Source organism: Orcinus orca, chromosome 3, assembly GCF_937001465.1.
Source record: "Orcinus orca chromosome 3, mOrcOrc1.1, whole genome shotgun sequence".
NCBI lineage: Eukaryota > Metazoa > Chordata > Mammalia > Artiodactyla > Delphinidae > Orcinus > Orcinus orca.
The window spans coordinates 101,843,652-101,866,964 of NC_064561.1; the positions used below are offsets into that span (position 1 = coordinate 101,843,652).

The 23,313-nt window shown below is 35.0% G+C and overlaps 1 protein-coding gene across 20 annotated transcripts in view; it reads right to left on the minus strand.

Annotated features, from left to right (window-relative positions):
• Positions 1-7,563: 7,563 nt before the first annotated feature.
• The window catches only part of PPIP5K2 (diphosphoinositol pentakisphosphate kinase 2), a 75,422-nt gene continuing 59,672 nt past the window's right edge, over positions 7,564-23,313 (minus strand). For 9 of the 20 annotated variants that reach the window (XM_033408485.2, XM_049707355.1, XM_033408482.2 and 6 more), the window contains 5 exons: positions 22,058-22,177; positions 21,095-21,157; positions 17,358-17,498; positions 14,085-14,210; positions 7,564-9,277 (listed from right to left, as the gene is read on the minus strand). In XM_033408485.2, the coding sequence (XP_033264376.1) occupies positions 9,165-9,277; positions 14,085-14,210; positions 17,358-17,498; positions 21,095-21,157; positions 22,058-22,177 (563 nt within the window). In that variant the 3' untranslated portion in view covers positions 7,564-9,164. The other 11 variants (XM_033408494.2, XM_033408490.2, XM_033408493.2 and 8 more) reach the window with 4 other exon arrangements.

Sequence of the window (23,313 nt, forward strand, 5' to 3'; positions counted from 1 at the left end):
TATTCTATACACTGAAAGATTTCCCCTTACAGTCATTTGCTTTTACACAGCCCATAGGACTACACCACCCATAAGGATACTGTGTATAAATATTCTTTTCTTGCTACAAAAACATTTCCATAACTGTATTTCATTTTATTAAGGCTAATATGAAGAAGAGTTTGCATTTACAATACCAACCAATATCCAGAACTAAATGCATTCTGGGTAATAAAGGGAAGCTATTAAGTAAATATTCTCATGTTGATAATTCTCAAAGTTATTATTATAAATATTGTAGCATTAACTCTATTAACAGTAAATTCCTCAAAAGAACATCTGGGGAACAAGAGGGAGTAGTAATGTGAATTAGTACCACTAACTGTTTTTTGAGCTATGCTATCTACCTAAATAAGTGTTCAAAAAAACACTTGTTGACTATGATAAAAGAGGGAGCTAGTGATATTAGAGAGAATGGTTAAGGTTCTAGAATTCTGTAGAAGGGAAAATAAAGCAAGTTCATATAAAGTTTTAGAAGAAAGGGCCTCAGGCAAACCCTCTGGAGGCAGAGATAAGGGATCTGGGGACCAAAGAAGTATGGAGCATCACAGTCTCCCAGACAGCCAGTAGCAGACCCGGGAGGCAAAACCAGGTCTCCTTTCTCCCAGTCCCGTATTCTACCTTTCATAGCAATGACTTTGCTCTTTCTTCCTGAAGAGGCTTTGAAAAAGTGTGGAAAAAAGCATTATAGCCAGGCAGTTAAACATGCATGTTTTTACATATACAAATTTCATTGCTAAAAATGGAATTAAAGCATCTATCTATTCAGTGCTCTATCCTCTTGCCCAGACTGTGGAATGATCACAGGAGGGCATTTCAGTCACATAATTCCAATCTGGACATTTAATATTTCATACAGGATTTCTGAAATGACTCCGTGCTTTCTTTGATCTATTGATTCTTTCAATTTTCACATTTTTAAAGTGATTGCATTTCCCACAGGTGGAGCAGACACAGTTCTCTTTCAATATGGGTACTATTGTGTGGCTTATTCTTTGTGGCTTTTCCATCTATTCCACAGGGATGTAGGTATGGTATATGGGACTTTCAAAAAGGTTTCTACCTGACCAATGAAGAAACAGTAATAAAAAATTGTGATGAGTTATTACATTTGAGAGTCGCGGGTCTCATTTTATTTTATTTTATTTTTTTTATTTTTTTTTTCTTTTTAAACATCTTTATTGGAGTATAATTGCTTTACAATGGTATATTAGTTTCAGCTTCACAACAAAATGAATCAGTTATATATATACATATGTTCCCATATCTCTTCCCGCTTGCGTCTCCCTCCCTCCCACCCTCCCTATCCCACCCCTCCAGGCGGTCACAAAGCACCGAGCTGATCTCCCTGTGCTATGCGGCTGCTTCCCACTAGCTATCTATACGTTTGGTAGTGTATATATGTCCATGCCTCTTTATCGCTTTGTCACCATTTACCCTTCCCCCTCCCCATAGCCTCAAGTCCATTCTCTAGTAAGTCTGTGTCTTTATTCCTGTTTCAGCGGGTCTCATTTTATTGTCATGAATCTTGTGCTAGACATTATAGGACAAATTAGCATTTCTATGTGTAATGAAAGAGAGTCTAATTATTTGGTTTCCAATTTCTTCACATCAGCAATGATGCTTTTTGATAACAGTAGAGCCCGTGTTCTTTTATTCTCTGCCTCACCTCTCCCTCACTTTCTCTCTTTTCTCCCCATTTTTCCATCCATCCATCTACCTTTATCACTGAGCTTTCTATTCAGCAATGACTAGTTTGAGAAAAATCTATGGGTTTTAAAAGCAGCAAAACCCTTTCAGAAGGCACATTGGGTTTCTTTTTTCTTTTAAAAATCATCCTTCCGTATGTCAAGCACTCCTGAAGCACCTTACATAGAATGATAAAGAAGTAGCTCACTTTCCCCATCAAGATACATGCTTGTAAGTGCTTGGAAATAGGTATTTAAACTGTACAACCATTATCCCACCAGGGTCATATAACTGTTGTCATTCACATCACATACAATATGAGATGGATGGGTGGGAGGGCAGGCCTGATTAAATACTATGTTGCTTTTTTTTTTAACCCGCTTTAAGAAGGACTGTATTGCCTTATTTTAAATACTTTATTTTTAAAAAGGGAAAGGTGGCAGAATAACCTTGATTTGGGGGTGGGGGGTAGGTTTCATTAGATTGTTACTAGGCAGGCTGTTCCCATGGCAACAAGAGCAACCATAAAGGAGTATTAGGAGCTGTCCAGAACATCCTTGACTGAAAAATGCTGAAACACCATTGAAAACAGGTCTGGTCGACATTTGGACTATATACAACTCTATTACAACAAAAGAATGCAAACAATGCTTCGATTTTGTTCTTCCCTTTATGGTTTACCAAATTAACATTTCATTTGATCCTACCAACATTGTACTGCAGGCAGGACTGGCATTATTAGCTTCATTAATAAAATATAACTGGGATGAGAAGACATGGGCTTCTCCTTTTCTCCTTCCTCCTCCTCCTCTTCCTTCTTGTTAAAGGACAGTAACAAAAAAAGAAGCGATTCCCAGTTTGAAAATAAAGGAGGAATTATTTCTCAATAAAAAAATTATCCCCAAATATAAAACAGAAATATAAACTGTCTTCAACACAACTAGAAGACACCTGTAACCTCAGCCACAGTATATGAGAAAGCGATGACATATGTAGTCAAGGTCAAATAGGATGATGCCTGGAGAGGATGCTCACAGGGCAGATCTCAAAGTCACTAGACAGACCAAAAGACTCCAAAATAGATGGCATAATTGGAGGGGCAAAGCCAATTCCTTGTCTGAAAAAATGGAAATGGGCTGAGTGCCAGCAGGAGGGAATTTTCTGAACACTACCTGGTACCACAGAGTAGCAGGAGAGGCAAAGCCAAAGAAGGAAATATAGACATGTCACATACAAGAAGCAATCTGTGGATGAGTCAGAAGGGAGGAAAGAGATTCCAAAGGTGAGTAGCTCTGCAGTTGCCAACCCTTGTTAGCAGGAGAGAACAAAAGGCTCAAAAAACTCTCTCAGACCCACAGTCCTGTCATAAGTAGCTTCACTGTAACCCAGGAAGAACTATTAATCCAAAATGGTGCCCTAGGGACTTCCCTGGTGGTGCAGTGGTTGGGAATTGCCTGCCAATGTAGGAGACATGGGTTTGAGCCCTGGTCTGGGAAGATCCCACATGCCGCGGAACAACAAAGCCCGTGCGCCACAGCTACTGAGCCTGCGCTCTAGAGCCTGTGAGCCACAACTACTGAGCCCACATACCACAACTACTGAAGCTCGCACGCCTAGAGCCTGTGCTCCACAGCGGGAGAGGCCACCGCAATGAGAGGCCCGTGCACCACAACGAAGAGTAGCCCCCGCTCACCACAACTAGAGAAAGCCCGCGTGCAGCAACAAAGACCCAACACAGCCAAATAAATAAATAAATAAAACAAAATGCTGCCCTATCCACCATATGAATTTATACCAAATAGGTGAGCCAGAAAGAAACTTACCTCATCTAAAGAAGAGTAATAAATGAGAATGACCTCACACAGTGCTAACATAAACAGACTCCAAGAAAAGGAGGAAAGGAACAGAAGAAACAACAGCAGATAAAACCATTCAACAGAGAAAATGAATTTGCTGAGCATACAAAATATGTGACCAAACATACCATCAAAATTCAAAAAATTTAAGGAAGTGAAAAGTTCATCCAGATATACAGTGATCAGAAACCACCTGGCAAAACAACCAAAGGCAATGCAATATGAGCTAACAGAGTTCAGGAAAGAAAGAGAAAAAATAAAGACATCCCAGAAATAAGGTCACACCAGAAAGAATACAGTGGAAATAAGCGAAACTAAGAGAAGGCAAAGAAGAGATAAGGTGAAATGATTTCTTCATCTTGATTAACCAGGGGTTCAAAATATAACATTTAAATTGATAAGCATGTAATAAGGCATAAAAATATTTATAAAAGTTAAACACAGGAAGAACCAAGGAAATCAACCAAAACTGTGAAGTATAGAAAAGGTAGAAGGAAGTGTACTAATTGGACATTGCTCATAGCAGGGAGTCAGTAGCACCTAAAAAATTAAATGTATAATACAAAATTATAGTTAAAAAGAAAACTATTAGTGGAACCAAAGAAACTATAGCAAACATGGATAATATAATTGATAGTGTACAGTTTATATTGATTACTTATTCATTATCCATCTCCCTACCTCTCCCTCCTATCAGAACCCTAATTTGTGTCATATATCCATCCTTTCTTCATACTGTCATGGGCTCTAGGGCACTGTTTCTTAACTGAAGGTGATTCTGCCCCTCCAGGGGACATCTGATCCTGTCTGGAGATGTTGACTCTCACAATTTCGGGGAGGATGCTACTGGCATTTAGGGTAGAGGCCAGGATGACGTGACTGGCTCCAGGCCAAAATCCTGTATGTGATCTTTCAGACCTTATCACAGGCAATTACAAAGGCTTTGCCTGACAGGATTCATGGGGGAAAGCTGCCCTTCCCACATATAGTCTTCCAAGAGAGTTATAATCAATAACCTCTGGGCCTGCATGCTCATATGCATACCTGCATTCCTAGCCCAGGCTTATCAGGAGACCTTGGCTGAGACACACTTTAGATCTCTCCACTGAGACCTCCTTATGGGGCGGGCCTTGACCAAGACACTTTTCTCCACTATGACTCAGTTTTTTCACTCATAGCCTTTCCTCTAGTCCCCTTGGTTCATAAAATGGCAGGAACCTTTTATTCCAGGCTCCTCAGCAGTAAGACAATTTCCTCCACCTGTACTACCTGTCATTTGATTGATCCTTGCTCAGTGCCATTCTACGGGGAGTGGGGGTTTGGAACAGTGAGGAGTGGACACTGTTTTCCTACTTTCCTTTTTGGCCTCTCGCTTATTACAGTAAGTAAATAAAGACTTGATTGTTACTTTCATTTTGGCTCACTGTCTTCAAACCCTTCCAGCTTGGTGCAGGGATACTGCTAAACATCTTACAACGCACATAACAGCCTCCCACAATGAATTAACTGGTCCAAAATACCAACACTGCTGAGGCTTTTGGGGAAATCTGACCCCATCACCAGCTCTCGGGCCAATAAGTTCATAGGATTCTCCTGGTGAATGTTATTCATCCAGAAAGTGGACAAATAACCAAATAAGTTAGCCCAATCACACTGAAGAAGATGACTTACTATTCCATGGTTGAAGGAGAATTCTCCTCAATTTCTGTTGTGCTGGACATGAACAAGGCAACATGAAGCCACTGGTAACCATCTTGTGAACATGATGGAAAACAACTTTGGGAAAAAGTTTATTCTATGCTAGAGGAAACAGGGAGAGAACCTAGGCCCTTGATGACATGACTGATAGAACTGTGGCTGAAGCTCACCATCTTTGGACCTTCAGAAATGTTTAACAGTAAATTTCCTTATGATTTTAAGTTAATTTCAATTGGAGTTTTTCCTACTTGCAATGAAAAGTATTCTTTTACAAAAAGATAAACTAAATAAGCAATAAAAACAAAACATAACTAAAAGCAAAGATATATTACATATAAATAAATACAATTAGACTATACTAATAAATGAAATAAGATACTAAAATAGAATCACAAAGCAAAACCCACTATATAGTAAGTTAAAATAAAATACCTAAATAAATTGACACTATAAAAAAATAAAAGGATGAATAAGGGTATATCAGGCAAATGCAAGCCAAAATAAAACAGGTCATAATCTTAATATCTGACATTTCAAAAGCATCCAATGAGGAAAAAAATATTGTTATAATGGCAAAGGTAAAACCCACAATGGAAATTTAACAGTTGTGAATTCATTTGCAACAGAAAACAGCCACGTACTGTACAGAAAAAAGTAAAGTAAAAACCACAGATAATAGGAGGAGAACTTAACAGTAATCTGTAAGTGGAGAGTTTAACTTACCTCTCTCTCAAGTCATGACTAAGCATGTGGATCAAAGGAAAAGTCTATAGAAAATCTAAATAATATCTTTAATCAGGATATAATATATATAAAGTATAAAACAATAAAGAGATTTTGTATAGTACTCCATTCTCTGAAAATAGAGACTAGATCTTCCACAAAAATTGACCCATGTAAAGAAAACTTTACATGCCAATAGTTTGGTACCCAGGATTCCATACAAAGGGACAACTGTTTCTACTTGGACTCCTTATCACAAGGGACTCCTTCAGAAGGAGTGTAAAAATTGTTCCCATGGGCAAGAATGCTGCTATTTGTGGTAGCACCAGGTACAGAGAAAGAGAATTAGAGAGAGGCTAGAGAGGGAACTGCTGGGCCATCACAGAAGTGATCCCAACCTGACCAAGAACAGTATGGCTGCCTATACTGCCCAGAAAATAAGGCAAGGGTAAACTGACAGAAAACTAATGAATGCTTTATGTAAGGCAAACTTTGATAAGCACACAAGTAAAGATTGAGAATTTTTTACCAAAGTATGAACACAAAACAAAAAAGTAAAATCTTAGTTCAAACTGGCATGGAAATAAATAATAGTGGACGTGCAGGGTAGATCAGAGTCAGCAGAACCTGGAGAAAAATCTAGGTGACCTTGATCAAAAAACTCTTCCTTTGTCTAAAGAGTTTTAACAAGAGAGTTCTTGAAGAAGAACTATCATTTAACTTTTCTCTCACAATTGCCATCTATCACCCTCTTGCTCTAGGTATGTATATATTAAGCATACTGCCACATGTTCTCTGTTCATTTACTGTCTACCTTCTGCCTCCATTTCCTACTCAAAGGAAACATGATATAAAGTGTTCAGCATACTTTTCTCCATAACCCAAGACTGTACAACACCCCCAAAACATTTTCTAATAGTTAAGAATGGACTACAAGAACTCATTAGAACCAGAGCAGCAGAACCTGCTGGCACTGGACTTCAAGGGCAAAAAATAGGTTTGAGTTCATATGCAGGGTTTTTAAGGGGAAAAGATTGAATAATGCACTATGAAGACTAACAGGCCAGGATAACTGAACAGTACCTCAAGCTGGGCTTTCTCATCTCTTTGCTGGATGGAGGATTAGCTATGAGAAGAAATATCTTCTAGTATTTAAAACAAACAAAAAACACACTCTACAGGGATAGAATCAAGTGAGAAACAGATGCTTCAGTCAAACTTCCATTGAATGGTGATAACTATAATTTCTTTTTGTTTGTTTTGGAAAATGAATCTAAGGTTCTTGCAAATAAAACTGTCCTGTCTACACAGCAGTTATTACCAAGTTTGGTGACTACAGTGAAATCACAGTTCTTGTATATCAGTGGAAAAATGTGACTTGCACTGAACTTTCTAGTTAGTTTCTATTGTGATAGCTATGGCCAATACTAAGAAATTTTATCTAATATCTAAGATGAGCATTGTTTAATATTAAAATACTTTTCCTCATTCTACTTTGAAAGTTAAAAGTAAACGGTCAAAGAAAAGAATAAAAAATAACTTGCCATTTAAGCCATCCTCTGATTCTAGAAATAAAATATTTTAATTCAGTTCCATTTAAAAAATAAAAGTAGTTTCTTTAATCTGACAATGAGCACATTAACCACATTTTCACATACAGAAAGCTTAGGTACATTCAACTGTTTACAAGACATGTCTCCATGTAATACATTTACATTCATGTGAAATATATGAACTTATAGAATTGTATATATTTGTGACTTTTGCATCTGGTACCTTTTAAAATGAACACGTATTATGCTTATTTTCTAAAGTCAATTCATATATGATGATTTAAGGTTAGGAGAGTCTCTACTGAAGGATTTTAATAGCTGCATTCATACGAGAATTCAATAATTTTTCTAAACATAAGCCTCAAACTAAAGCTTTAGCAATTTAAGTTACCTAACTGGCAATGGATGCAATTCTTATCAGGATGTACTGTTTGGTTTACAGTTTAAGTCATTTCAAGTGGTTTATACAATAATTATTTGTGCATCAGGGGAAAGTAAGCACCAAGGATAATAAATATTTTTTCACATTATAGATGAAATCACAATGCAATAATCTCAATTTCCCTTCAAAATCTAATCATTTGAAATGAGAATGTATTTCAAATGCTCAATCTTTAAGTTATCTTAGTGAGATCAACTGATATTCTAGAGATAAGAATGGAAATGGTAAAAATAGGTGCTATACATAGTATCTACTAACAATGGAATTCAGATACTCTTCTTACATTGATTACCTCCATTCTTGAACTCAGTTTTTTAGATCTAAAAAGAACTCTGAAGATAACTAACATTTATAAACTTGTCAACTATATCTTAAAGAGAAACTCTAAAGATGTCTTTCTTGCCAATATACAAAGAAAAATTGTCCTGACGAACAAAAGCACCTTATGGTAAGGAAATATATAAAGAAAATATTTTCTACAAATGTATGTGCATAAAGGTATAGTTATCCCAGCTGCATATGTAATATTTTAAATAATACACAATAAAAATTCAAAGCATAGATTGAAAAAATAACCCATATGCCAATACTCCAGTTATTAAATATTGCAGCATATATGTAATCATAACAATTGGGGAAAAAAAGGTTTCTAATCTATATGGTCAATGAAATCTCTTTGGAAATATGCTTTTTAAAAGTCCCCAGTATGGTCATCAAATTTTAAGCTATAGGTTTTTGCAGCCCAGATGTGATCCTCTGAAAGTGAAAATGTGTACAGAGGCCACCTCACAGGTTCTTCAGCAAACAGCATTACTGTGTGACATTGGCACAGGCTGTCTGGGTTTTCCCATTCCTCTTCTTTACCACAGGCACACAGTAAACATCACATTCAGAACAACAGATCTTTATCACCATAAGTTTTGCTACTCATAAAATGCTAATAAACATTGTTTTAAACATTTCCATATCATGACAAAGGCCTTAACTGAATATATACAAAGAATTCTCTAGATGTCATATATCTTTAAATTAATACAGAGATGTATAAGGAGACACAAATTACTTGCTTTGATACTTTTCAGTCAAGGTTTATTATGTGTCTCTTTCTACTGAACACGTGATTTTTTATAAGTATAATGAGTTCCAGCTTCTGCTAAGAAGATTTCATTTTTTTTTCGCAGTGTTTTTTTTGTGTTCATGCATTTCTGTTTTGCTACTCACACCCTTTTTCCGAGATGAGGTATTGGGAACAACCATACTAGAAGGTCCGCTGGGAGCTATACATAAAAAGAAAAACTACTGTTTAGATTTTCACAAGCAATCCAAGTTCAGATAATACAAAATAATCAACAGAAGTTCAAATAACATAAAACAAACTTCTCTTTTTCCCTGCATTCTTCCTGGGAAACTCATTTATTCCATCATTTTTAATTAACATCTAATGTCCTAACGACCTTCAAATTTATACTTCTGGTCCAGACCTTTTTCCCTTACCTCAAGATCTGTATATCCTGTACATCCTACTACAAACCTCTATATAGATATTTGACAGGAAATATAAACTTACCATGTTTAAAACGGAACTCATCATTTTCCCTATAAACATCTATTTTCTTCAGTATCTCCTATCTTACCACTATCTAAAAAGCTGAAAGATTAAAGAACTAGAAACATTCTTGACTTGGGAATCATCCTTTTATATCCAAACCAACATCAAGCCCCAATGAGTTATCAAAAAGTCATTCTAAGCCAGGTTACACTTTTGTATGGATGGGCAAGTTCCTGCCAGACCAATCCTCCTCCTGCAGGTAACAAGTATAAGTGCAGGATAAAATATGAAAAAAACAACTACCTGAAGACACTGAAGAATGAACAAAAGCAGGCATATACTAGAAAAGAATCAATATTTGGAAGAAGGGAACAACATGGAGTTAGTCCCCCATGCCCTTTTTAAAAAAGCTTTAGGCTTAAGGACAGGATCCAGTCTGCCCCATGTGGAATGGCTAAAACTACAACATAAAACTCAGTCCTACTAGCATGAAGAACCAGAAGAAAAGTATTGGGGCAAAAATAGCTGCTTGGAAGTCCAGTGGGGAATCCCAAATCTTTGTGTAAACCCTGATCAAGTGTGTGACTTGAGCAGAGTAAGCTCCTAAGAAGTCCGGCTCAGGCTAAAAGAAGTGAAGTGAAATTTGAGCTGTCAGTCACTTCAGAAGACATAGGTTTTCAATCTGAGTTCAGCCAAGGTTAACTCTTTGCTTTAAAAACAATCCAATACTCTTTGGAGGAACATAAGAGAAACAACAGAGTCCAGTGTTTGTCTAGGATACAATCCAAAATTACTTAGTATATGAAAAACAGGAAATAAACCTTCCTTCTTGGGAATGAGAAAATTTATGAGACCAATCCTGAGATCAGCCAGATTAATAGACAAGAATTTTAAAGCAACTATTTTAAATATGCTCAAGAACAAAGGAAAATATGCTTATAATGAATAAAAATATAGGAAATCTCTGAAGGAAAAAAACTACAAAGAAGAATCAAAACAAATGTCTAAAACTAAAGAATAAATATATGAAATAAAATTTCACTGGATGGGTTTAACAGCAGAATAGAGATGACAGGTAAAAGTGACTATCAACCAGGATTTTATTACCAAAAAAAAAAAGTCCTAAGCATGCCGCAGTCAGACTTCTGAGAACCAAAGATAAAGGGAAAACACTGATAGCAGGCAGAGAAAAATAATCCATTAACCCATTGCATACATAGGAACAACCAATTCAAATTAACAAAGATTTCTCATCAGAAATAAGAGGAATGACAAGATAGTGGAACAACATCCTTAAAATGCCGAAAGAAAAAACTTTCTTCCCAAATTCTCTGTCCAGCAAAACTACCTTTCAAGAATGAAGGTAAAATAAAGATTTTTTTTTTTTTTTTTGCGGTACACGGGCCTCTCACTGTTGTGGCCTCTCCCATAGCGGAGCACAGGCTCCAGACGTGCAGGCTCAGTGGCCATGGCTCACGGGCCCAGCCACTCCGCGGCATGTGGGATCTTCCTGGACCGGGGCACGAACCTGTGTCCCATGCATCGGCAGGTGGACTCTCAACCACTGCGTCACCAGGGAAGCCCAAAATAAAGATTTTTTTTTCAGATATACTAACAGATCTGAAGTATAAGAAATGGTAAATAGATTCAAGTTGAAGGGAAATGAAACCAGATGGAAACAAACACTTAAAAGAAGAAATAAAGAACATTAAAAATAGCAAATATGTGGATAATTAAAGACTTCTTTCTCTTTTTAATTTCTTTAAAATACATATGACTCTTTAAAGCAAATATCATAACATTGTACTGTAGCCTTTATAATACATGTGGAAGTAACACATATGGGACACTATGTGTAAAAGATGGAAAGAAGGGAAGGTAAACACACCTATACAGTTGGAAGGTTTCTACATTTTACGTTAAGTGGCACAAAATTGACTCGAAGTAGACCATGAAAAGCCAGAAATATGTATTTACTGCTACCAATAAAAGAATAATGCAAAAAGGTACAGCTAAAAAGCCAATAGATAAGTTAAAATGAAATTCTAAAAAATACTGAATTAATAAAAAAAAACAAGAAGGAAAGAATAAAGGAATAATAATCAGAAGGAATAAACAGAAAATATAATAAAAGAGTAGACCTAACTCAACCATATCAATAATTACATTAAATATTAATGGACTATAAACACTAACTGTAAGGCACATACTGTTAGAATGGCCTTTTAAAAAAGCCAAATATATGCTGTCTAAAAAAGATCCCCTTAAATATGAAGATAGTTTGGTTAAAAAAAATATACACGTGCATGAAGACCTAAATAGTCATTTCTTCAAAGAAGACATACAGATGATCAATAGGCAAATGAAAAGATGCTCATCATTGCTCATTATTAGAGAAATGCAAATCAAAACTACAATGAAGTACCACCTCACACTGGTCAGAATGGCCATCATTAAAAAGTCTACAAATTACAAGTGCTAGCGAGGGTGTGGAGAAAAGGGAACCCTCCTACACTGATGGTGGGAATGTAAACTGGCGCAGCCACTATGGAAAACAGTTTGGAGGTTCCTCAAAAAACTAAAAATAGAGTTATCATATGATCCAGCAATCCCGTTCCTGGGCATATATCCGGAAAAAACTATAATTCAAAAAGATACATGCACCCCTATGTTCACAGCAGCACTATTTACAATAGCCAAGACATGGAAACAACCTAAATGTCCATCGACAGATGAATGGATAAAGAAGATATGGTATATATATATACAATGGAATACTACTCAGCCACAAAAAGAATGAAATAATGCCATTTGCAGCAACATGGATGGACCTAGATGAACTTCATGGACCTAGATGGACTTCACTTATCACACTAAGTGAAGTAAGTCAGAAAGACAAATACCATATAATATCACTTATATGTGGAATCTAAAATATGACATAAATGAACTTATCTACGAAACAGAAACAGACTCACAGATATAGAGAACAGACCTGTGATTGCCAAGGGGGAGGGTGGATGGGGGAGGGATGGATTGGGGGTTTGGGATTAGCAGATGTAAACTATTATATATAGAATGGATAAACAACAAGGTCCTACTTTAAATTAAAGCACAGGGAAGTATACAATATCCTGTAATAAACCAGAATGGAAAAGAATATGAAAAAGTATATATATATATATAAAACTGAAACACTTTGCTGTACATCAGATATTAACACAACATTGTAAATCAACTATACTTCAATAAAATAAATTAAATATATATATATATACCATGCATACAGTAGTCATAAGAAAGCTGAAGTAGCTAAATTCACATTAGATAAAATAAACTTTAAGACAAAGCATTACTAGAAATCAAAGAGGGAAATTTCATGATGATATTGGGGCAATACATTAGGAAGTCATAACAATCAAATGTGTATGCACCTAATAACAGGGTTTCAAAATTCACAAAGTAAAAACTGACCAAATTAAAGAGGGAAGCAGACAATTCCACAATTGTGAGTAGAAACTGCTCTCTAAGCAACTGCTAGAACAATCAGAACCTCCTCTCCCTTGTACGTGTTGCCATCCCCCAAAATGGTAAATACGCAGAAGATCTGAGTAACATTATCAACAATCTTGACCTAATGGATACTTACAGAATGCTACATCAATAAACTATGGAATAATTCTTTTTTAGTGCACTTGGTACATTTATTATGCATCGAAAACATAGAGAACAATGCACCATGATTCAAAGAGTATTCAGGTCTTAGGTCTACTGACTACTAGCTACATGAACAGGGACAAGTCATAACCTCTCTGCAACTTTCTTCATCTGTAATGGGCAACAACACAATCAAATAAGCCAAGTAAAAACAGAAAAAAGCTGATAAAACATAGTTGAATTTGGTAGTTACAGCACCAGACTAAGAATGGAGAGATTAAAATACTCTAGGGAAAGAGAAAAAAAAAATCTTTCAAACAAAATGACTAAAGTGATGCCTTGGCTCAAGAGAAAAGCAAAAGAAGACAAGACAGTCAATAAATCAGTTTGGAAAAGTATGAGTATGAAGTATATTTTATTAACATATGTGAGGGAAAGGGGGGATAATTAATGGAGGAAAAAAACCCCAAATATGTAAATAGGCTACAATAACAGAGTTCCTAGAGTCTAATGATCCTACTTAAAAACAGATCTTTACATCTACAAAGCAAGCTATTATTACTCCTCTAATTGCTATATATATATATATTTTTTTTTTTTTTTGTGGTACGCGGGCCTCGCACTGCTGTGGCCTCTCGTGTTGCAGAGCACAAGCTCCAGACGCACAGGCTCAGTGGCAACTGCTCACAGGCCCAGCCGCTCCGCGGCATGTGGGATCTTCCCGGACCCGGGCACGAACCCGTGTCCCCTGCATCGGCAGGCGGACTCTCAACCACTGCGCCACCAGGGAAGCCCCTCTAGTTGCTATATATATATATATATATATATATATTTTTTAATTGCTATATTGAATCCACAAATTCACACACACTCCTAACCTGGTTTGCTGCTTGCTTTAGTACTCTTTATGGTAGCTTCTGGCATTGGGAGGATCTTTGCAGGTGTATATGTATTTAAAGATACTTTTCTTCTTATTATTGGACTGGAACGTGAAGCTGAAGAGGCTGAAAAAAACAAACAAACAAACCCAACATGGTAATTCAATAATTTTCTGACAATTCTATCAAATCTAAACTAACTAGATTACAAATAATTAAATCAGATTGTCTTCCTATATCACCCAGATGAGATTTATCTTCAAGCAAAAGAAATTTAAATATTTTTTTTTCTTTCTAATTAAGGTGGGGAGATTGAGAGGTGTGAAAAGGACAAGTAGGTACAATTCTTAAGTATGAAGTCCTCTGGGAAAGGATAGGCTGGAGTGGGGGAGCTATTGGCATGACCTTTTGGGTTCCTAAACAAAGGGAGTTAAGGAGATAACAAAAGACCGATTTGCCTATTACTGCAATTTTGGAAGAGGACCTGATAGCAATAAACACTGTGTCTCTGAAAAATCAATATGTGGGCCAATTATGGCAAATGTGCCTTTGGTGGTTGATACCTACACTGAATGAATACAAATTTCACTGGCAGAAGATCAAAGTAGCCATTAATAAAATAATACACAAATGATTAAAAAGTGCCTAAAACATCCTATAAAGCACCACATCATTACTTAGCTCTTTTCTGCTTGCATTTTTTATCCTATTATAACTTCCACCTCTAACTTATCCAATTAGTATTCTCACACCTTTTCCACCAACATGATATTGTCAGTGCCTCATTGTAAGCTATCTACTAGTTACCACAAAATTAATTTTGTCCTAGGTGAGAAAAAAATCTGTGAATGACAGATATTAACAATGTCTTCTCCCTTGTTATGAATGCCACAAATTCAGTATAGTTCTATATTATGATGTTACTTCCTTGACAATCCAGGGAATTAAGTATAAATTACATAAATATATTGTGACTACTAAATATTTATTCTGCAGTTACACTATACAATACAGGATTCAGATACTTCCATCATAATTGGAACCCTATTTTCTTTAATCAAAGAGAATGGAAAAACCATACACTTTAGGAGACCTGGGTTTTAGTCTTTTTTTGAGCACTAACTGGTTAATTTCCTCAATGGTGTCTCTAAGTTTTTCTCTTAAAACAGTAAGCTTTTCTCAAATGAAATCTTAAATAAAACAAATCAAAGCAGAGACTCTGATTGAAGCAACCACAGAAGACACAGGCCTAATCACTCAGCATCCTTCTCTTCCTCATGGAACTTCCTAAAGCTCTTGGGAATATACTTTGAAGACCAATGAATTAGATTAACTCTAAGGTTTATCCAACTCTATGAACTGCATTAACTATACTTACTTTCTCATCTAGTTCCCTTAGTAAGTAATGGAATGAAATTTTAAGAGAACTAGAGGGGTTGGGGTACAACTTGTGTCCATAATATAGAGAAGAGTTAATGAGAACTAGAAAAGGAATTTAATATTTCATTTCATTAATATACCTCAATAATACACTCTGAGGAACTGAATTCACTAACCACAGAAATGAAGCCATCATAAGGTAGCAATGCCACAGCATAAACATTCAAAGATTATCTTTTTGTAAATATTCCACCAAAATTCTCTTTCCAAAACAGATGTCATTACTGCTACTTTACCTTTAAGTCATTTACTGAAGATCTTCTAAACTCAAAGCAGCATTAATGCCTACCCTAAATTCTTATTTACTAATTACAGTCTTTCTTTAATCTCTATTTTAAGATTATAAATCCCTGACCCAGGGAAGCACTGAAATGCCAAGTATAAAGAAAGGTAAAAGAGAAAATGAGAATTTATTTATTCAGGTTCTCTACTACGTTCTGAGGAGTAGCATTGTCCATTCTATCAGCTAACAGAGAATATAAAAGGAAGAACATCCTTCAGTTTCCTGACTTTGACTTTATAGCTTGCAGGTTATTTCATTTGGAGTATTATCAATTCTCAGAATCAGACACATTCATATGTACATTTAAAACTGAAACCTACTTCCCCAAACCATTCCTAAAGTGAAATATTTTAGAACATTCACACCAAGATACCTCTCCATTACCCTTAATGGTTGAAAGCTGACCTCTGCCACCAGATGTGAAAGAGAAAGGCAAAAATGCAGGGGGCACTGTTTGGACAGAATACACTGAATAGAACTCTGCAGAATAATACATTGTGGTTCCCCAGGAAAGGGAGGAGAGTAACAGCAACACACAAAAGGGGCTTTCATCCCAAGACCTCCAATTTCATTCTTGGGAAAAACATATTTACAACATTCTCCTTACAAAAAGGAGTTGGTATACATAGAAAGTTTGTACCTTTCCTAAGATATGACTAGGACTAGCAAGACTTTTAACTCTAAGCAGAGCATTCTCTTTCAGAATGAATGCTTCCTAAACTGGAAATTCCAATGTGTCAAAGAATCCTACAGAGCTGAAAATGACAACAGCCAGCTGACTTCTCACATCTAAAAAGGTAGCCCTGAACATTTCCCAAACTGAAGTCCCTCAGAATAGTTCTACATGATGTTTAAATGCATTACCAAAAAAAGTGTTTTCTCAGCAAGTAAGTTCTGGAAAATGTGGGTGTATAGTTTTCTTTATAGAAAGAAGAAACTTAGCTGTTTATATGCTGATGAAACTACACCTCTTGAAAGGGAGGTGGGATATAATAAAGTTTCCAAAACTTACTTAGCCACAAACCCCCTTTTTTTTTTTTTTTACACAGAGGAATTAACCTCTTCAGAATATTTTCTGCAGAACACAATTTAAAAAACTGTTGTCCTAATTTGCTCTCTTTAGTTAAGGGCTCTTTCTGAGTCTATATGACTGCTTATCAAAAGTGGTGAAGGGATGGGCATGTGGCATGTGTAGGTTAATATAGACTGATGTTTTGTCATTTTTAAAAAGCTTATGATAAAATGACATACAATAGGAATGTGAAAATAAGACCATGACTCTATATTACATGTTGCTGATTTTATTGCTGGGTCTTAGATTTTTCCCCCCTTTCTGTAAAAAAAAAAAAAAAAAAAAAAGTCTTTGCGGAAGAGTCAAGACAACAGCCTGGTACATTGCATATTACACCAAAGAATTCTAAATAATGTTCTTCTCTTTCTCTCCTAAAATTCTATTTACTATCACTATTGAATTTATGTTTTTATAATTATTTTTATATTCAGATAATCTCTATTGCCTAAAAATCAAATAATAATAATAATTTTCCTACAAATTTCAGGGGTCTTCTGTGGAACTTCACTTGATGGAGAAGCAATGGAAGCAAGAAATTCATCCACCTGCTTTAAAGACAGGGCATTGTGAAGAGTTTCTAGAGGACAAATAGATGGCACCATCGAATACAATTCAAAGCCTGAGGGGAAAAAAACAAAAACAAAAACAAGAGTTGGATATCTTAAAAATCATTAATTAAAAAGGAAGAAGACCATTGCTTAGAACCAGACAGTTTAGATCTTTTCAATCTATCACATGCAAACACACGAGATCTCTGAAGTCATGACACCAGATGCTATGCAGTATGGGGTTGGATCAGGATGTGACAAAGATTTCATTTTAAATGTAACCACATAGTACAGCATGCACACAATTTCTTTCTCTATTTTGGTAAAATCTAAGAATAATACTTAAAGAAAAAAACCTGGGGGAATAATAAACAGAGAAAAATACAGGTTTTTTAGTTTTTACTTTTTAGAATCAGCTCTATTTGATAGGTGAATAAGCTGATGCCATAATGTGTCCCTGATGCCAGAATGCTAAAGGTAATTTCTTGTTGAAAAACAATTAAGCGATTACTTGTGAAGAGTGATTTTAAATACTTTTCTAGTCATAACAAGGCCAATAATACTCTCTAGTGTGACCCCAAAGTAACATCCATTCATTTACGCTGAAATTAAAATTCCAAAACATATTTCACCTACCTTTATTGAATTAACACAATAATTCTATTTTTGGAAATTGCTAGCTGAGTGAAGTCAGGCCAAGTAAAAAGCAATACAAAATACATATATGTTTGCATTCAACAACGGCACAGGAATACAAAAATTTCATGAAACAAACCATGCAGATATGTATTAATACCATCAGTGAAACAAAAGCACTTAAATATACAGTTTTTTTAAACAAATAGGACATAGGTTATTCACTTTTTATAAATATTGCCTACTTTATTCAACTGAATGGCTTTTAAAATTGCTTTTATATACAACTAAAATAACAAGTCTTTCTGCATGTACTTTTTCAAAAATTTAAACTAGTTTTCCTCCAAAAGAAATACTTTTAATGTTTAGTTTCTACATAAAGTCTAATATTCTTAACTTAAAAGTAAAAATTAATTAAACTCAAATAGACTGGAAAACTCTCTGCTTCAATAGGCATGTGCTCATTTTAACACTGACTGATACTTATTTAATTTAGGGAGAAAATACTGACCTAAGAACTGTCTAATTCTTAGTTGCAATAGGGAAACTCTGGTTAAAAGAGAATCTATCTTTCAATGAAAACAACAAATCCTTTGATTAACAAAACTGGTATGTTTGATTTTCAGGTGCAAACCAAAGCATGACAGAACATTACATATACTTAAAACAAAACAAAACTATAATACCATAGCAGCAGCTAAAGCACCTAAGTTAAGCACTAAAGAAATTAGGCTTCCACAAGTACTACATTTCTTTAGAAGTACAAGATTCATGCAAATAAGCGCAAACCCTTTCCTTGCATTATGCTAAACTTAATACTGTGGCTTTTTTATCCTTTCCTCAGAATGTTTATAAGTCTTTTGTAACAACTATTTTCTTGCACTTGCCTGTTAGATTTTATAACAGGCAAATGACAATATAATCAAGCCCCTTTGGACTACATCTTTTTCCATCTATCCTTAGTAAACTTTTTCTTTAATGCACAGTGAAAGGGTTAGCGCAGCAGTTTAAAAAGCCACCCTGCTGTCATGTTTAGAAGCTATAAAAACATACCACTGGAGCCTAGAAATTCCACAGAGGAAACGGACCAGCACCTATAGAGGTGTAGGTGTTCTGCACAGAGGCCCAGAAAATAAGGTAAAGCACTGTCAGAAGATACTTGTTTCACCATGTTCTTTGAACTAAAGATGAAGGGGAGGGGTAAGTCCATAATATGTGTTAAGATGGAAAAAACATGAAAGTTAAGGAAAAGAAAAAGAAAGAGTCAAATGACAACTCATAGGACAGATAAGACAACACAGCATAAAAAAGAAAATTTGAAACCCAAAAGAAATATTTATAGAATTGAAAGGGATGCATTTTATATGCATCAAGTCACACAATGTGTGGAAAATCCACATTTTTAAAAAAGTCTAAACCAAAAGAATATAAAATTACTCTATTTTCTGTTAAACTTAACAAAAGCTTTTTTATTTTTAAGCTTCAGTAAACAAAGATTTCTCCTATATAAAACTTGCAATACTGGCTATAAACACATAAGCATTTTGTATAAAAACTATAGTCACTCTTAAATCTTCAATGTCTCTTTAGAATTTTGTGACTTCGGTTTTCCTTGTGACTTCGGTTTTTCTTGTGACTTTGGTTTTTCTTCTAAGAAGTTCTTATGCATGTGGGTTCTTTAGAAGCTGCAGCTGTATCAAATAAGGATCTTTTTCTTCAAAAAGTAGCATTTAAACAGCTACAATGGAGGGAAAGCACATTTAGCTTTAAGGCTAAATTTTCACTTGTTGAGGATTAGATCTTCTTACTCCACCTTCAAGAAGTATTAGTGCACTGTTAACTTAGGTGTGCTGTTAAAGGATCCAGAAGGAGAAGAATGACTATAAACTTGTGTTCAATCCCTGAGCTTCATAATAGTTTCTGAAAGAACTGACCTGAGTTTTTGAAAGACTTACTTACAATTAAAAAGAAAAAGAAAAAAAATTGCATGGATAAAAACAACTTCATTCCGAATAAAAGCAAAAACATGTATGTTTTCTTTTAAATTCTTTGATTCTGAGTTATTTAAAAATGATTAGTAAATATTCCCTCTTGTCCCACATGAAAAAAGCTCTATGTAAGAAAGCTGTAATAGTGCAAAATTCAGCTTATAAATAATGGCCACAAAACCTTCCTGTTCAGCCTCAAAAACTGAATTTAATTGAACTGGTTGTCTAGATTTTTAGCCTAGTCTTCTTCCGATCAGGAGCCCTCCAAATCCTAACAAAAAGCAATGATACCCCCCCAAAATTGGTTGCTCGACAGCAGCAAACCATATTGCCACATGAGGACAAAGTGAACGCTGAATGAAGTTTTCAGAGTGCTCCAGACCAAGTTGGGTTTTGCTTTAGACAGGGATAAATAATGTTACACAGTGAAACCTGCATCCCCTGGTTCCCAAGAAGTTTTCAAAGACACATCTCATTTGGCTATTTGACAAGTGTGGTTCTGTATTTTTGTTAAATAGCTCAATGAAACAACCATGTGATCATGGTTGGGAGAATTGGAAGATTGGGATTGACCTATATATACTAATATGTATAAAATAGATAACTAATAAGAACCTGCTGTATAAAAAAATAAAATTCAAAAATTCATAAAAAAAGAAAATAAATTAGAAAGAAAAACACATTAAAATTATTAAGAATTAAAAAGAAAATAAATAATACTAACTGTATTTTTAAAATTACATAGATTGATCACTTGAGAAATCAGAAGGAATTTTTAGGTGCTAATTAAGTATTAAAACTCATCATCATTGTGGTCATTTAAAAGTTTGATGAGTAGTGCTAAATTATTGTCTAAATTACAGATGAAACAGGGAGCTAGACAGTATCAATATTTTGGGTGAATAATAAGTTAGAATTGTATGCCAATTGAAATTAAGGACTGAGAAATGAATGATACTGTATACCCCACATATTTTGAAACAGAAGAAAAATAAAAAAGGATGAAGCAGGGGATTATCTTTTAAAATAAAAGCAAAACGTACCATTGGTTGGGTGTCGAGCAAATGAGATAGAAAACCTTTTAACAGCAGAACCGCGTGTGGCGTCTGAGAAAGAGAAAAACAGGTACCTGAAATTCATAACAGCTACCAAAAGAAGGACACTTAAAAAAAGAGGAGGAAAAACAAATATATAAGGAGGTTAGAATTAGGTGACATGCAGAAGGGATGGTGAGAGAGAGAAATAAGCCAAAAACTGGTTAAAAGAAGGAAATGGCTTGATGATAGAGGCAAAGTGTTTAACGAAATATACAAAAGAAAGAAAAGCAGGATGAGCTGGCAATTCTGGGAAAGCCATGTTTTACTGAGTAAAATAAATTTGTGGATACATGAGAAAAAGTTTCAAATAAAGCTAATTCAGAAAGGGCTAATAAACACTCCTATTAACAAAAGGGGCAAGCTTCTGTGAGCCTCAAGAGATGTTCTGAATACTATAATTTAAGGTGTATTAACAGTAATGAGAGGATTTCCTTCTACTAGGCGTCCTAAAATATTCTCATCTTATGTTTATTCTTATAAAAATATTGCCAATATGATATTTTCTTCTACTTATAAACATTCCATTCACTTTATTTATTTAGATCAATACTAGTAAATAAAATAAGGTTTAATAATGAACAACCGTTTAAAAGATCAAAGAAAGATTTACTCTTTATAATATGGCTTATCAACTATTTAAAAGAAGAATACATATGATGTAGTTCTAAATTTCATATTTCAGTGAAATACTCACTGAACAAGTACTGTAAGTCTAACTACAATTAACTATTTGATGAAACATGGACCCAAGTAGTGAATAACAGAGCACTGATAGTCACTTAGGCAAAGGGTGCTAGGATTCCACTTGCATCAGTTAGTGGCCTTAGGCTTGCCTTTGAGAAATATCGTATGCTCATGGGTGTGTGCATGGGTGTAGGTATGAATCTGTGTGTGCATGTGTGCACATACCATCTATGCAGCCAGAAGAGGTCAGCTTTTTACGATGAGTACGAGCATAATCCTGTAGGTTAGGTGCGCTTGAAGAACCCCCGAGCACCGAGGTGCTAAACAGGCCCGCACAGTGAGACCCTGATGGGAGTTAGAGAAAATACATACAACAACGGGTGTTCTTCTATTCACATTGGGAATTCATGCAGCATGCAATAACATGGCTCTTACCACACATACTTGGCAGTGCCCTGAACAGGCTCACAATTCACTTTTAATGTCAACTTAATACAATCACCACCACCATTTATCATATGTACAAATGGAGGCATTTTACACTGGAGAAAATGTTCTTTGAGGAAAATAATATGCCCACACAATAATTAGACATATACATATTTAAAAAAACACTATCATAAAAATTAATTTAGGATGATAAGGAATTCTGTCAATTTGCGTGAGCAGGCCATATAAAAAAACTTCTCCTAGCATAAATTAAATCATACTAAATCAATATTTTTGAATGTATATCTGTAAATGAAGAAGCTTTCCTGATGCCCTTGAATTTGAGTTATCAATATCTATTATGAAATTTGTGAGAAGACCAGGTGAAACAATTCCTTTTAAGTGGTCATTCAGGCCTAAATCACTCTAAATTCCTAATACTTAAATGATTTAAGATCTTAATTAATAAGACCCCAATCTAATGCTTAACTTGTAGTAAAAGTCTTTATACCCAAGTAAAACTTTTACCACTGGGTAAGGATTAAGTAAATTTTTATCAGATGCATTATGATATATAAAGAAAGGAGTTATATATATATATATATATATATATATATATATAAATAAAATATGTATGTGTATATATATACACACACACACATATATATATACACACACACGTGTGTGTGAATGTGTATCTGGCAAGACACTGTGGGAATATCAAAAGTTATCAATTAACAAATATGTAATTAAAGAGAGATTTTTCAAGTATGTAGGCATCAATGGACAGTTCATAAACTTAGTATAGAGATCATAGTACATACATAGTCGAAACATAATGAAATTTATTTATGCTGTTATTAAACTGATTTAGACAACTATTTACAGAAAATAATACGTCATTATCTCATGTAGTTTATCTATCATGACCTTAAAACTAAAATAAGTTTAGAAAGGTCTTTTTCAATGTTGCTTTGCTTGAGTGTTAGCAAAGAAACAATTATGTTCTGTAGGTCAATGAAGAATTAACATTGTCACTGTACATTAGTTTT